The sequence below is a fragment of the Emydura macquarii genome, unplaced genomic scaffold, assembly GCF_026122565.2.
Source record: "Emydura macquarii macquarii isolate MOO-44397 ecotype Brisbane River unplaced genomic scaffold, CSIRO-AGI_Emac_v2 contig_3603, whole genome shotgun sequence".
In the NCBI taxonomy this organism is placed as follows: Eukaryota; Metazoa; Chordata; order Testudines; family Chelidae; genus Emydura; species Emydura macquarii.
This window is the reverse complement of record NW_027133740.1, coordinates 1,356,182-1,371,741: the sequence shown is the minus strand read 5'-3', so window position 1 is coordinate 1,371,741 and position 15,560 is coordinate 1,356,182. Positions and strand designations below refer to the sequence as shown.

The following is a 15,560-nucleotide window of genomic DNA, read 5'->3' as shown; positions in this document are numbered from 1 at the left end:
TGCCTTGACCATTTCAAACTAGACTGATCAAAACACTTCCCCAGAAGTCTTTTCTCTTAGTTCATCTCTAGATGTCAGGGGAAAGCTCATTCAGATCCTGCTTCCATCTATAAAAACATCTTCTTCCCCATTTACAGACTACTGCAGTCAGTATGCACACAGAGTTCTGCCACTAGTGCTGCCTGAGTGCTAAGCAGCTAGCATGCCCAGGTTTCACATTCTCAAACATCTGTGAGCAGCTACGTTGAGACTAGCCAGGGTCCTGTCCAACTTGGACTCCTGCTAGCATCCACTAACAGATGTTAGGTGCAAGGTGGCAATTGATGTTGCTACTTAAAATGCTCTTCCCTGAGGCTTTCAGACTATGTCTGTTGTTACCTGTCAGCTCTGTGTTCTTGGGGAACCAGGGTGCAAAACCCCTACTCTCTCTGGCTCACCTGAATCCCCCGCCCAGCCTCTGCTTGAACCAGAAACCAAAAGCAATGAAAAGGCAGTGGGAGACACACCTAAATCCTTCCAAACAAGGGTGATAGGATTAAGGCAACTCTCCTAGCCTCATCTACATCAAAGATGATGTAAAAAGGAGGCATCTTGATTAGCACATCGAATGGAGAAGAGAAGCCTCATCTACATGGAAGATGGAACAAGAATTAGCACACTGAATGGAGAACCAAGCTCCAAAGGAGGAACTGCACTGAACTCTGGGATTGGCAAAGCAGGGACACACGGCATGATGGGAGATCTCTGCTCCTGATGTTAATGAACCCACACCTGCACACACCCAGCTCTGCAGTTATCAGACCATTCTAGTTATTGATATCCAAAACACTGAATCTGCCTGATTGCATTGTGAGCTCCCTCAAGGAACACTGCCCATAGCCAAGAATGATCAGCTCCTATTGTCCAGCATAAAGAAAACCACTCTGGTATACTCCCTTGAGTCATTGTTTACCCATAAACAAACCTAGTGTTCTCCCTTGAACCATTGTTTCTTCCCTACAAAAACCCTAATAAATGAGCATACCCCAAGGTGATGGGCAAATCTGGTAACACTCTCCAGTGTTTTGCCTTCTTCAGTCAACTGTGCCTTGGTCACTGCTCTACAATTGCCCTTCACTAATGCTCCACCCTGTAGGGAAAAGCCAGAGTTTGGCTCAAAATTCTCTTGCTGGAAGATGCCTAATAAAATTCCTTATCATAACCAGTCCCTGAGATCACTTTAAGCTGACACAACACCAGAGACCATAACTCTAAAGAATATTTTATTTATTGAAAGTTCTTACACACCGATGAGAAACATGAACTTTATTTAGTGTCAGTTTGTCACGGCGATACTTCTATTGGTGATATTTTGATAAGCTTTCTGGGAAGCAAAGGGAGGATGATGGAATTAACAAACTTGGGCTCTCCTGGGCACGTATCTGATTGCGAAGGCCCTTCAGGGAAAGGGAGAATGGCAGGGCCAGTAGCTGGCTTTCTCAAGCCTGGCTTTCCTTCTGGCCTGTCTGTCGAATGCTTTTTCACATCAGCGACACCATCAGTGTCTGGAAGGGCAGGCCCTAGCGTTGCCTTTTCCGGGGGAACGGGCTTTCCATCTATATGCTCAGTCTGACTTAAGGTGTGGAGGGACACATGCTGCTCTGTAACAGGGAGAACTTTAACCCAACCCACTGTTTTTTCAAGATGTGGGGAGATGTGACTGGCTTCAGAAGGGGAAGGCTGCTGATGCTCATGTTCGTGGTCCTGCTGATGCTCATGCTTGTGGTGGTGCTGATGCTCATGTTCATGGTCCTGCTGATGCTCATGCTTGTGGGGATGCTTGTGGTGGTGCTGGTTCCCCTTCCTTCTAGGGTGATGAGGGTGTTCATGGCTTTCATCGTCATCTTGATCAGGTTTTTCAGATTTACGGCCAGGATGCCGCTTCTGGTCTCCAGTGGCAGGCACCTAAATTGGCAAACGACAAACACACACATGTACTGAAGGTATTTAAAAACCTTTCTCTGATATAAAGAAAGACTCAGACTTAGTCTCTACTCAGAATCAGTCCAAATTCCAGCAGCTGCACCAGTGCAAAGTCCTATGGTAGACAAGCAAAGCAGCTGCAACACACAGGGGGAGATTACCCGTGCTTGGAATCAGGGTCATTCAGCTATTTCTTAATTTCTCTCTCCCTGTAGTTTTATTATGCTGGTCGCTTTAATTCTGTAACTGTATTATTTTCAATTACATTGTAAAATGTTTGATACAATTTGTTTTAATGACTATGGGGTATGTCTATACTGTGGTCTGACGTGTGACTGCAGCAGGACGACACATAGCTAAGCTCTCTTTGATTTAGCTAGCTTGAATAACAATAGCAGTGAAACCCTGACTACATGGGCTGTATAAGCCTGCCCAGGATCCTGGCAGTGGCTTGCCAGAAATTGTATTGTACTGTCTTTTTTCCAGTGATCTTATCACAAGTGAGTTTCTTTCTGATTTGGCCTATACATTTCCATTATGCATGCAGTCTGTTTCTTTGTGGATAACAACACCACAGAATGATCAGCCTTTATTAATTCCACTTTTAATTTATAAAGGACCATTTTGAAAAATGTTAATCAGATGAAGAAATACCTGTGGATCATAGATTTGGCAGGATATGCTGACAAACTGCTGATGATCAATTTGGCTTTTCGTTACAGAACCTTTGCAGAAACCAGTATGCTGGAAAAATAAATGGCTAATTAGGACAAGTGAGCATCAAGCCACATTGCGTCACTAATATTTAGATCCTATGATTGTAAAATAGGAGATTCTGAAAGTCCAAACAGATTTAGCTCCACAAATACATCTGCATATATGTATAGCTAGTACAAACTTTTGATTTTGGGGCTGGCAAAGTTACCTAGGAGGACAGATTTCCCAGATTAATATTTTATTTCTGAGTAGGGTTAGCTGACATGATGGTAAAAATGCTGGCAGCCCCATGTGCCCCATTTATGCTAACTCTGTTGTTAATACCAGTGTGGCACTGCTTTGGTGATGGCGGACACTTTTAGAAAATGCCACTAGAGGCAAGGCCTATAAAAGAATATTAGATAACGGTTCTCAGAGAAAAAAAATTTTCTTCACACAGATCAAGAAAACCATGCTAGAATACTGATAGTAACAACTGTGGGCTTGTCTACATGGTACCACAGTCCCCACTACAGGAGTGTGAATTGTAGAGAGTTCTATCATGTTGCTATCTAACTTCCCCATGTGGACCCTGCTGGTGTGAACTAAAAGGTATTTAGTACATGTGCATGTAGTCCTGTTTGGAATGGGACCACATCAGTGCAAACTAGGTATCTTTTGGTTCATGCCAGTAGGATCTACATTGGGCAATGAGAATGCAACACTTTTTTCACAGCCCTGTAGTATGAATTGCAGCCATGCAGACAAGCCCTAGATTGACACATGCTGTTAGGTAGCACAGTTCTAATCTCAGCGCAGACAGAGGTTGAGAGAACAGAATCCATTAGTTTATATGCTAATTTAACCTTTCAACTGGTCTTGTCTTGAAGTTCCTTCCTCTAATTCCTAAAGGTTTTCTTTATTTGACTTCTTGAGCACAATGTGCATATATTGTGTATGCATTCTTTATAATTTGTTATTTGTGACTGCTTATACAGAAGAAGCCCGTGAGAACTAATAACTTTTGCAAAGCACTAGCTACTCTGCTTATTCTATACTGTATTTTTCTATGCCATCCGTGTTCATACACTTCTGGACAGTTATCCAGAACTTTGTCTGGGATACTTTCTTTATCTTGTCTTAGATGGTAAACTCTTTGGGGCAGGAACTGTTTTAGTTCTGTGTTTGTCCAGCCCCTAGCATGATGGGAGTCTAATCCAGGACCGGGGCTCTGAGGTACTACAGTAATACAAATAATAAAAAATAATCATATATAAATATATATATATATATATATATATATATATATATAGGGCTTGATCCAAAGTCCAGAGAAGTCAGTGAAAAGACTCCCATTGACTTCAGTGGACTTTGGATCATGTTCATAAAGAAAAAAAAACAAAACAGAAGGGGATATGCAAAATGCTTAATGCAAAATCATAATATCCACAATATGTATTTTTACAAACAGAATTACTTACTGCCAATTCAGGTGAGAGGGGCTTGCACTTGGAGACATCAGCAATGGATTCATTTTTGGAACAGGTTGTCTCCTGAATTGCAAACTCTACAAAGTGTGAAGGACCAACGACCCACTGTCAATGTTTTGTATGTAGGGAGAGAGAGAGAGCATTTAGTGTTATTGTTAGCCTTTGCAAATGTGCCAGCAAGAGAAAAACAAACTCATAATCCCAATCCTGCACCCTTTGCATTGAATGCAAAACTCCCATGAACAACAGAGGGAGCAAGGTTAGACTTCTGAGTTTGTTAGCTGTATTGCAGGAGATACATTTTCTATGTTCTTTGAATGCTGCCCTACAACCTGATCCTTACCTTTTATACAGAATTCCCACTGAAGTATCCCTCTAGCTCATGCATCAATCAAAGCTGAAACCAGATTTAAATGCTTTTTTCTTTCATAGAATCATAGAATATTAGGGTTGGAAGGGGCCTCAGGAGGTCATCTAGTCCAACCTCCACCCTCCCAGTATTCTTTGAAATATTATTAATAATTGTTATTTCCCCAGAGCTTTTCATCCAAAGATCCTCACTGTGGCTCAACAAACTTTTTATCTATAGGAATCACTTGACCCAGTCCTGAAATGCAGCCACTTCTGGGTTGGAATGTGGAAAAATGTAAACAGCACCAAATAACATTACACAACCATTACAGAGACTATCCAGTTTAAATTAATTTTAGGAAGGCAAGATATAATTGTGAGGCCCAAATGGAATTTAGCCAGGACACTGATAATTAGCACCTCCTCACTGTGCAATGAGATTTTAAATTATTTTAAGATAATTTGGCGAGTTACAGGTGTGCATAGAAAAGGACATCCATGCTACACTAAGTACTTTACCATATGGGCCTTTTGCTAGAGCCAGGCCTGAATCAAAAGCCCAGATTGGAATACCACTGAACTATGGAACTCAAATCTAGATCTGAATTTTGCAAATGGCCTTGCTCTCTCTAATAAGCTGAATCAAAGCCCCAGATCTACAAAGCCTCAAACTTTGCAGGGTTCAGAATCCTACCCTGACCCAGCCGTTGGTGCTCAAGCCCATCTCTGCACCTGACACAGCAACTTGTAAAACATTCGGAAGTTGTATCAATGCTTCCCAGGGCCTAGAATGAGCCGTATGAATCTCAGCCTTACCTGCATTGAAGCTTTGGTGACATTGAGGACAGAAAAATAATGAGCTTGCTCACTTTCCTTGTTGAATTTGGCCAAGCTCACAACAGCAGCTTCCAAATACTTGGGCTCAGTTGGACAGTCAGGGACTGGACAGTCAGGGCATAGCCTTAAAAATGAGCTTGATGGAACTTGTAGAAAAGAACAAATACAAGCTGATAAGACAGGCTTCAAAGCACTATGGTCACATTGACAGACATGTGTCGGTAGGTAGGTATACAATTATTTCTTTCTTATTTATCTTTTTAGGGTTTCAAGCCCCAGCCCCACACATGCTCTTGGCATTTCACAGAATTTCTAACAACAATATTTAATACAGAGATTATAGCCATTGATATAGTAGTTAAACTGTCATGTGACTCTCCCCACATGAATCAAACCCCACAAATCCAACTCATGAGCCCGCCCCATCTCCAAACATTGAAGGCTTAGTTCACTCCAGAGACTGCTGGCTTTTGCTGAGGCAGACACCCTCAGAGTTCTCCTGCCAGCTGCTTGGAGAGAGGTTGCAATGGCACAAAGGGCCCAGAATCCCTGCTCTGCTTGGTAGCCAGCCAAAGAAAGCCCTTCCATTTGGCTGAGCTGGCCAGGAAGGGGCATGTAGCCAGGACACCCAGAGGATGGTTCAGCACATCTATTGGGCACCCTCCATCAGCAGGGCTTCCTTAGAGCAACAGATGTACTTTAAAGCTTGGAAACCAGAGAGAAGACAGCGGTGCAACACCACTTGCATGTCCTTCAGGGATGCCTCCCATGCGTCCCTCACACACACCATTCCCCCTCCACAGGGGGCTGTGGTCCTTGCCCGCAGTTTGCACCCCCAGCATCAATGGGGGAAAATAAAACATAGAGATTTTAACTTATTGAGAGATGTGAATAGTTGAGCGCAAACCATAACGTTCCAATATGGGTGTTTGGTTCAGCCCATTATGGATCTGGGGTCAGTCAGGAAGGTCAGTTCTAGATCCAGACATCGGCAAAGTTCAGGAGTGTTTGTATCTGGGTTTTTGGCGGACTCATCTCAGGTGTGAAAAGTCTATTAGGGCAGATGCTTCAAAGGGAATGAAGAGATACTGGGAAGAGGGTCTCTCCAAAAGCATGGAGTTCAGGGTGAGAGAAGGAAAAGAAGGAGCATCATCCTGATGGATTTCCCACAGAACAAGAAAAATGTGAAAAATATCCCTGAAGAGAGGTGACATAAAAGAACATTTAGGGATGGGAGTTTTGCCTGAATATGGGTGAAGGATCTCACCTACTCTTGTTTAGCAGAAACAGCATGAAAGAACACTAACAATTCTGGGGAGTTTGCTGCCCCATGTCCATTGCTGTCCATGTCATATTGATTACCAGAGGATACATGCTGGAAATAATGATAATGCATTTCATTTTTATGCAGCATGCTAGGTGCTTTGCAGAAATATTCAGTAATTTTCTCATATTGAAATATGAGAAGCAACGTGTCTAGTGATTAAAGCAGGAAACAGAGAGTGAGGAGAAAAGGGTTCTACACGCAGCTCTGCCACTAACTAGCAATAGGACCTTAGATAAATTGCTTAGTCTTCCTTCTTAGTCTCTTTCCCTAATGGTAAAATTGGGATTATGATATTTAGCTGCTTTTGTAAAACATTGGATGAAAGGAGCTGTGTAGATGCAAAGGGGTTGCATCATATTCAAAGTGCCATGCCAAATACAGATATAAAAAATCTTTCATCCTCTTTTCAGTTCAAAGGATGGGACCTTTCTAATTATGACGTGTACCCATGTTGGCCCTAAAAGTCCTCAAGATCAAAAACCTGTATCTTTCTGACCTGAGAAGGTGAGTTAGGGCAGATGCCATTGAGAGAAAAACAACATGAAACATCATGATGCCATTGTTAGTCACTTTTCAGAGTAGAGCCACACTTGAAGCATTCTCCTCCAATCCTTTATTATAACAAACCAAGTAAGTAATAACATACCTGGCTGTAACGTGCACTCATAGCTACGCAGGTGAACAATTCTCCTTGGCTTGTTAATGTAGAGGATTGCTTTACACTGTCCAAAAACCTAAGGGATTATAAATATGTGCTGTGACTGTTGGCGCAGTTAGTTTTGCAACCTGTCAGTAGCCATAAAGGCTCTAAATAGTGCATTCTTTTTCAGACATTTATATAATTCTTTACAAAGACAGATTTTGAATTAATGTTCAGCTGAGAATGAAGCAAGTGTTTCACCACAAAAGACTTTCAAGAAATAAAAAAAGCCAGATTCTCAGTTGATATAAATCAACATAATTCTCTGGACTTCAGTGGAGCTATGCGCATTTACACCAACTGAGAATCTGGCCAGTAGGTTCAGATTCTCAGTTGGCCACTGAGGACAGCTGAGAAGAGATAGCACAAAGGAGCTGTTTTCAGCTCCATTGTCATTGGGCTGATGCTACATCTGCACACTGTCAGTCAGCTGCCCAGACTCCCCCAAATCCTTTTGGCTACTGGGGATTGATGGAGTACATTGGCACATTTCCTTTTTCCTGGCTTTGCCCCCTCCATTGGGAGCCAGGAGGAGGGTATTCACAGAGCCCAACCAGCTGAAAACAGCAGGAGCTCAGCACAGAGTAAATGTCCTAGCCCCTCCCGCTATCTTCCAGCCATGCTCCGTTGGTAGCAAGGAGGGAGAATGGCATAAAAGTCTGTACATCAGCTCTATGGCACTGCAGGATCACCCTCATACTACAAGGAGCCTGGGCTGATTACGCTGGCTTTAGCATGAGTTTATACCAGCAGTATGAAAAGAATCTCACCCAGTCTGTTCATCCTATCAGTTACTTTAAATGTGAATGATCAGGTGGTTCTTTGAATGGCCTCTGAGAATATTCTCCCTTGTGGGATCAAGGCACCTGTGCCGGGAGCTCCTGAAATCTTCTGATGAACAGTCTCCATTGGGGCCACTCACCTGTCACTGTTTCTCCCTTTGTGGAAGGCTCCAGAGGTATAAAAGGGCTGGGGCCCAACCCCATCAAAAGTGCTGCTGTGATGCTCAGGAAATGGTTTTATTTTTGAATTTCAGGTTTTTGTTTAAAAAAATTAAAACTGCTTGACAAAAACCAAACATTTTTTGTTTGTTTTCAACCAAAACCTGAATATTTTCATCAGATGCTAAAATAATTTTTCACGCAAAAATTCCTTTTCAGTGAAAATATTTTGTCAAAAAAAGTTTTGACTGGCTCTAGCAGGGAGCCCAGGTTGCTTTCTGTGTCTGTGATGCTTAGCTTACTCTTTGTTCTTTCTTTTTACTCTTGCAGGCTTATAATTTGTTAGATTGTGAGAACAAAAAAAGCATTAAGATCAGTAAAGTGAGTCTCTTTCATTCCTCTTTTGTCTGGCTATTTTTCAAAGAAACCCTTACAGGATTGCTATAGAAAGTAAACCACTGTTTTCTAAACACTGCTTTAACTTGCATATTTACTAGGAACTGCTTATTTGATCTAGTTGGAAAAAAATTGTTGACATTTTGAATTTCAGAACTCATAAACTGGCTGAAAAACAGCAAAATATTTTCATGGACATGTTTTTAAAATGCTTTTCAAAATATATTTCATTAAAAAATTTCAATTTTTAACCAGCCTATTGCTTATAGGAATCATCTGTGCAAGGATCTTTGCTTTCTTCAGTGGTAGTTGAGCCATACTCTCCCACATACATTTAAATCTAAAAAAAAAAAATCCTTACCGTTTCATGTTCAAGTCTGTTCTTACAATCCTTCCACAACGTTCTGCTGAGTACATGGCATTCAGTTTCTATCACATCCAAGATGAGATAGAAGACAGAACCAGTGGTTATCTAAACACAACGAAGAAGGGGTTACGTCACAATTTCACCCAGCACAAAGAAAAAGGACTAAAAATGAGGGATGGACAAATGTCAAAAAGTTCATACAAGCACCCAAAAAAGACTGAAAATGTTGTGGGCCAAATCTTCAGCTAGTGTAAATCAGCATATGCTAGTTGAGTATCTGGCCTGTAACAACATGCTCTCTTGAAATATTTCTAATGCTTCCAGCCCTCAGTGAGGTCAGAATTATTGGAAAAACCACCTTTCTTGAGTTATTTTCACACTTCCTGTTCTGGTGCCAAACAGAACCCAAGAATAAGGATGAACCATGGTAATGGGAAATTGTTTTTAAAATAGTTGACAGAACTTCATGGTTTGTTGAAATTTAGGTCTGTTCTAATTCTAGTGAAAACAAAAGAATTATCTACTGGTGTGTTGTATCAGTAAATAAAGAATTTATATTGTTGAAGTTTCCTAGCATGCACTGAGCATATGACATCAGAAGCTGGATAGAGCACTGGACTAGGACTCAGGAGACCTAGGTTCTATTCCTGGCTTGGCCACTGGCCTGCTGGGTGACTTGGGGCCAGTCACTTCCCTTCTCTGTACCTCAGTTTCCCCATCTGTAAAATGTGATAATCATACTGATCTCTCTGGTAAAGTGCTTTTGAGATCTATTGATGGAAAGTGCTGTATGAGAGCTAGCTATTCTTATTATGGAAAGAGGCACTGCAGGCTTCTCCTGCGTTTTGCAGTCACTGTACAGATACAATATGATGGTTATTTGCCGCTATAAATGTTCCACTGGAAGAAAATCATCTCAGTGATTAGCCTCAGGACAATGGATATAGTGCAAGTGAGTTAGAGAGTGCTGGTCCTTCTGCAGATGAAATGAGATGCGGCTTTTACTAACGTGCATAGCACCTAGGTACTGCAGTGACATGTGTCTTAGAAATGTAACGGCTATTGGCTAATTTAGATTACAGATTAGACAGACAGTAGGAACATTTCTGCAAATGTCAATGTTTTTTGTCTCTGTGCAGCATTTGGGTGTCAGACTCGTTATTTTTAAATATATCCTGTCGTAGAAAAACATTCTTCTGAATTTCACAGGTGAGCGGACAGGGATGGAGGGATTTATAAAGAAACTGAAGTTGGTATTTGAGCTTCCAAATTAGTCACCCAAGTGTTCTGGAGCGCACACATTCCACATCAAACAGGTGTATTTGCGATCAAACACATGTTCAATGTCAAATATGTCTATTCTGCTGAATCACGCAGACCTGTTTTGAAGCTTGGTGAATTTGGGAATATTTAAGGGCTTGAATGCAATCAAACTGAACCAAAGTCCTTGTTTTACCCAGCCCAGCCCTCCAATACTGGATCAACTCTAACAGACAGATGGGCTCTGAGTATACTGTATGTCCATATCACTTTTCTCTGCCACGTTTCAGATGCATCAGCCTCCGTCTGAAGGCATGTTGAAAATGTTTTCATCATAGGCAGTGATAACAAAAATGAGCGGGAAAGGGAGTGAGTGGCTTTTTCACTGATTTATAACACAGGCAAATAATAAGTTTCTCTACTCTTTCTGAGGAACAAAGGTGTCGGAGAGGTCCATTAACATGTGATGGAGTCAGTTCAGGGAATAACATTGGTACTAGCTGTGCTCATTCTGTGTGCGCTGAGAGTGACTCCATGGGGGAAATTCTCAGCTGGCCTGATCTGGTTGCTCTCTGCTCACTATGTGCCGCATGAGCAGTGCAGAGGGTAGCGAATCTGGGCCAAAGAGCGGTAGAGCACATGTGCAACTTTATTGACACGATTCCTGATCACTACAGGATACATTTAATCGTGGTATTTTCCTTTGTGGGTTACTAGGGAAGCTGTGTCCTGATGGGTAGGAAATAAGAACATAAGAATGGCCATACTGGGTCAGACCAATAGTTAGTCTATCCCAGTATCCTGTCTTCCAGCAGTGGCCAATGCCAGGTGCTTCAGAGGGAATGAGTAGAACAGGTAATCATCAAGAGATCCATAGTGAAAGGTTCAAGTAGATGTGGGAGATCTTTAAATATCTGGCAATGGATTTTTTGTTCAGGTACAGCCCTATTAGCTATTAAACCATGCAAGGGAGTACCCAGATATGATTATATTAGTGTGCAGTAGAGGAAGGGGGTGTTACTACCATGTTTATACAGTGCCTGGCATATTGGAGCATTGCACACTGTCACGTTGCTCCTGGTGGGGCCTCCTAGATGCTGTTGTAATACAAACAATAAAAAAATAGCCACGGAGATCCACTTTCCTCTTAGATCTGCATTTCTTTTTAAAGCCAGTCTGATGTTTGCATGGGATCTGGTTTCAAAGTTCTCTCGGCAAGTCAGCCTTCAGTGAGGTGCCCAAATGTATGTGAAAAAATTCCCTGGGCCCAATTCACTATTACTTTGTATCTTGTATAGTCATCTAGACCTGAGCAAGGTGGGTGTACAGTGTTATTCAGTGATAATGATGGTGCTTCACTCCCACTGGACAGATGCCAATGACTATACTAGGTCCATTGCCATAGAGAACCAGATCCCCCTACTTCCAATTACCCTAGCTGCTTTAATTTGCTCTTGTGAAATTATTTCCATTCATTTGTGTGCGAAGTTGCCATTGCCCTTAGAGTCCTAGGAAAATTTAGCTTTTCACATTTTCTACACATTAGAATGAATCCCCTGCCTTTGTGAAACGTCTTTCTGAGCATTCCTTGGTTCAGATCCCCGTTGCTAGGGCAGCCAGACAAAGCCTCTGCCCCATGACAAACACGACCCTAGAATGCGAGAGTTCCTTACCTGGGGAGTTTCTTGGATGCTGAAAATTCGATAGAGGCCTAGCACGTAGCCTTCTCTTTGGTTAGCATTGATCTGGCGCAGAGCCAGGTCCGCAGCTGCCTCTACTTCAGAGCCATTACATGCAGGGGAAAGGAACGCAGGTGGGGGTTCCTTGACTGGAGGAGACGTAGCTCAGGAACATAGCGACTGAATGCCAAAGAGAAGCAAAACGAGCAGGGTCATTCTGCTAAGAAAACTGGTGTAGCAGATAAAAAATACTGTAATGTCTGGGAAGCCACAACAGAGAGGCCAGGGCCAGCCAGCTGGAAAGAATAAACGTTTGAAACATAGTCAAGCCTCTTTATATACTTGGTTGTGTCCCCCTTATAGAACACACTGACCATCACCTTTAAACCTGCATACATGGCAACTGCAAACACTAAGTCAATGATTAGAATGTTGTACATTCAGTGTAGCGACTTGTAGACCAGGGCCAAACTCTGCTCTTGGTTTCATATGTCCAAGGTGGATTTCATTAGGCGGGTCTCAGACATTTAACCTCGCTGATTTCAATAGATCTGTGTGCAATACCCTGAAAGCAAGATCTGTTATATAAATGGTCCAATGCTGCTCCCTCTAAAGTCAAACTTTAACAGAAACATGACCAGGACCGAAGTTTGGGTAACTGAGTTTACACTTTTTAATTTTTTAACTTAAATATATATTGAATAAAATAAAATAACAAGCCTCCATGAAACGTAGAGAGCCATGTGTATTTGAGAGGGAGAATGCAGCTCTGCCTCACAGTATGAGATAATATAATAATAGGGACACATCCTAAAAAGGCCTATGGGCCATACCATGTTGCTTGTTTTAAAGCAGAACTAGCCACTGACTTCAGTGGGGAGAGATGATGATGGTGATCGATTTATTACAAAGAGCCTGGAGTGCTAAGTGCTTCTCAAACATATAGATAGACACTGTCCCTACCCCAACACGCTGAAATATTATTAGCAGACATGATGCAAAATGTGAGCAAATACCATAGGTGGGAGAAGATAGGATGAGTGGACAAAGGTTACCAAAATAAGGTTGTGTAGTTACGTCTTGTTACAAAACACATAAAAAGCAACCTCTCCGCAACCCACTCATATCCCCTTCCTGGGGCTGTTGCCCTCCTATGCCTCGCGCACTATCTGACACTTACCCGCTCCCTGATCTTCCCTCACCTTCCATCATCATCCAACCACCTCTCCTCCCTCTGCAAACTTCCCTCTTTCCCACATCCTTTCTTGCCATCCCACTCTCCACTCTCACTCCAAGGGCAACCCCAGGCAATTCACCCTGCAAACGTGCCGTAAGGCCCCTTGACAGTCTGCACAAGTTCCCCTCCCCTCCACATTACTGCTGATGGCCAGGGACTGCGAAGGTTGCTCCCATTTCCTCCTCTCTCCTCCCCATGCATGGACAGACACTTGGAATTGTCTGACTGGGGTGTTGAGATGGAGGCAGGTGTCTATTAGCAGGACACCAAATAACCTCTGTGCTCATAAAAACACACAGCGACATTTCTGTTAGCCATGGGCCAAACCCAGTGGTGATATTGCTGTAAATTACACCTCAGCTGTGAGCTGTGCAGACACAGGGTGTCCATGATAAACTTGTCTCACTGGCATGGATGAATGTAAACTGCCAGGCCCAGGGATTGCTGGGGAGGAGCTGGGAGAAAAAGCAAGTAATAGGAGAGCGCAGGATCAAATAAAGGGAGGAATTGCTTTATCTTACAGCCTTTTTTAAGCAGTCGCATTCTGCTAACCCCACCTCACACTGCCTTGGTGTCTGTGGAAATTACATGTGTGTTGCACGCTCACTTAATGCCATTCTGGTGCACCAAACATGACTTTGCACTTTCACTCATTTTCTGACCCATTTACACCGCCGTTTACATCGCCACTAAAAGGCCAAATAGGAATTGCAGCTCCTTATACGCGGTCTGGTGTTCAAAAGACAGTGTGATTGTCCCCCTCACACCGTAAGCAGACATACGTTGAGTCCTAGCTCAGAGGAAAGATCACCTCCTGAACTGTTAGCTCTTTGGATTCTCCCATCGACCCATGTACTGACATAGCCTATCTCAGTTTAGGCTGCAGAATGCAACAGGAATATACAGCACTGTTGTGTTGATGTGACTACAAGCCAGGAGATACGGTAAATTGCTGCTGCAATGCCCCTATTTTAGTTTTAAATGTCAGCACTGATCAGTGCGCTGGCTTCATTCTTTTTCAGCAGCAATAACACTCCTATAAAATCCTATGAGCCTGCACACCCCGTTACTGATTTATGAGGTTTATCCATCAGCCTAAGAAGTTGTTCACTAGTTACCTATTAGCTCTCAGGTGAGTTTCAAAATACAAACCAAACAAGGTCTCAGAAATTCCTTCCAGAGCAAAACTGGTTTGGAGTGACACCAGTGGACTGTTGGAGAGGGCTATGAACCATTGGTCTGACCCAGTATGGCCATTCTTATGTTCTTAAGACCTGGGAAGGAAGAGTGCTGTGGAAAGGGAAAGACTTTCTCTATGGGGAAAAAAAGGAAAAGAAAAAAAAAAAAAAAAGGTAACTTTTAAAAAGATGATTTTAGTGCCAGTGAAAAATGCCAGAGAAACAGCCCAGGCGAGTGAAGGCAGCAGCATTGCAACTCACTTACCCTGCCTCCTGCCAGCTTCCTTCCACCCTGCCCTGGAACAGTCCTCCCGTATGGGTAAAGGGTAATAACTCACCTTCTGTTTCCATGCCTTTCTTGGCTTCTGTTCTGACACTGCCATAGGTGCCAATTAGTGCAGGCTGTGCTGGTGGCTTTAATGGTGGAGAATTGCTACATTCTTGGCTCTGTTCCCATTCACCCCACTGCCCAGCTGGGTATAAACAGCTTCCTTTCTGTTAAGTAGCTGATCTCTGTCCCTCGTTTCAGTTGGTGCACTGAGTCAGTAAAGCTCAGTATGTCCTGCTGGAATGCACCAACAATAGCCATGCCGCAGCAAAGCAGCCTTTCGAGTCATGGCAATCAAAACTGGTGAGAAGCACAGTGAGTTAATCATGCGGCTCTGACACGGCTGTTTGCTCTGTCACTCAAAGAAAGGGAGGGGGCTTGATTTATTTGTTAATTGGCATTTCTAGGTCACTCATCACCATAGCATGAGTGCTAAGCACAAGGCGATCAGCTAGAACAGGGGTTCTCAAACCTTTTTTTCTGCGACTCTCTTTGAAAATATTTCCGGCTGTGACGACTCCCCCCCAAAAGTGACGGCTCTTCTCATGCCATGCCATGCCACCCTTACTTCTGCACTGCTGCTGGAGTCAGTGTTGCCTTCAGAGTACTTGGGCAGTAGCTGCTAATCTCCAGCCATACAGCTGTGAAGGGCTCTGGCTATCAGCCATGCATGGGGCTGACAGCTGCAGCCACAGCATGCACGGGGGCTGACAGCTTGTGACCCCCCCCCCATAATAACCTTGTGACCCCTTGAGGGGTCCCGACTCCCAGTTTGAGAACCCCTGAGCTAGAGCAATAGGGGTGTGTATCT

The 15,560-nt window shown here is 43.0% G+C and overlaps 1 protein-coding gene across 1 annotated transcript; it reads right to left on the bottom strand.

Moving 5' to 3' along the window:
• Positions 1-1,253: 1,253 nt before the first annotated feature.
• FETUB (fetuin B) lies at positions 1,254-15,315 on the bottom strand. The gene is given in 8 exon segments (XM_067536530.1): positions 1,254-1,944; positions 2,617-2,706; positions 4,140-4,253; positions 5,316-5,482; positions 7,310-7,397; positions 9,062-9,172; positions 12,001-12,302; positions 15,222-15,315. Coding segments are annotated over 8 exon segments (1,578 nt in total). The 5' UTR covers positions 15,307-15,315; the 3' UTR covers positions 1,254-1,323.
• Between the last annotated feature and the right edge of the window lie 245 nt (positions 15,316-15,560).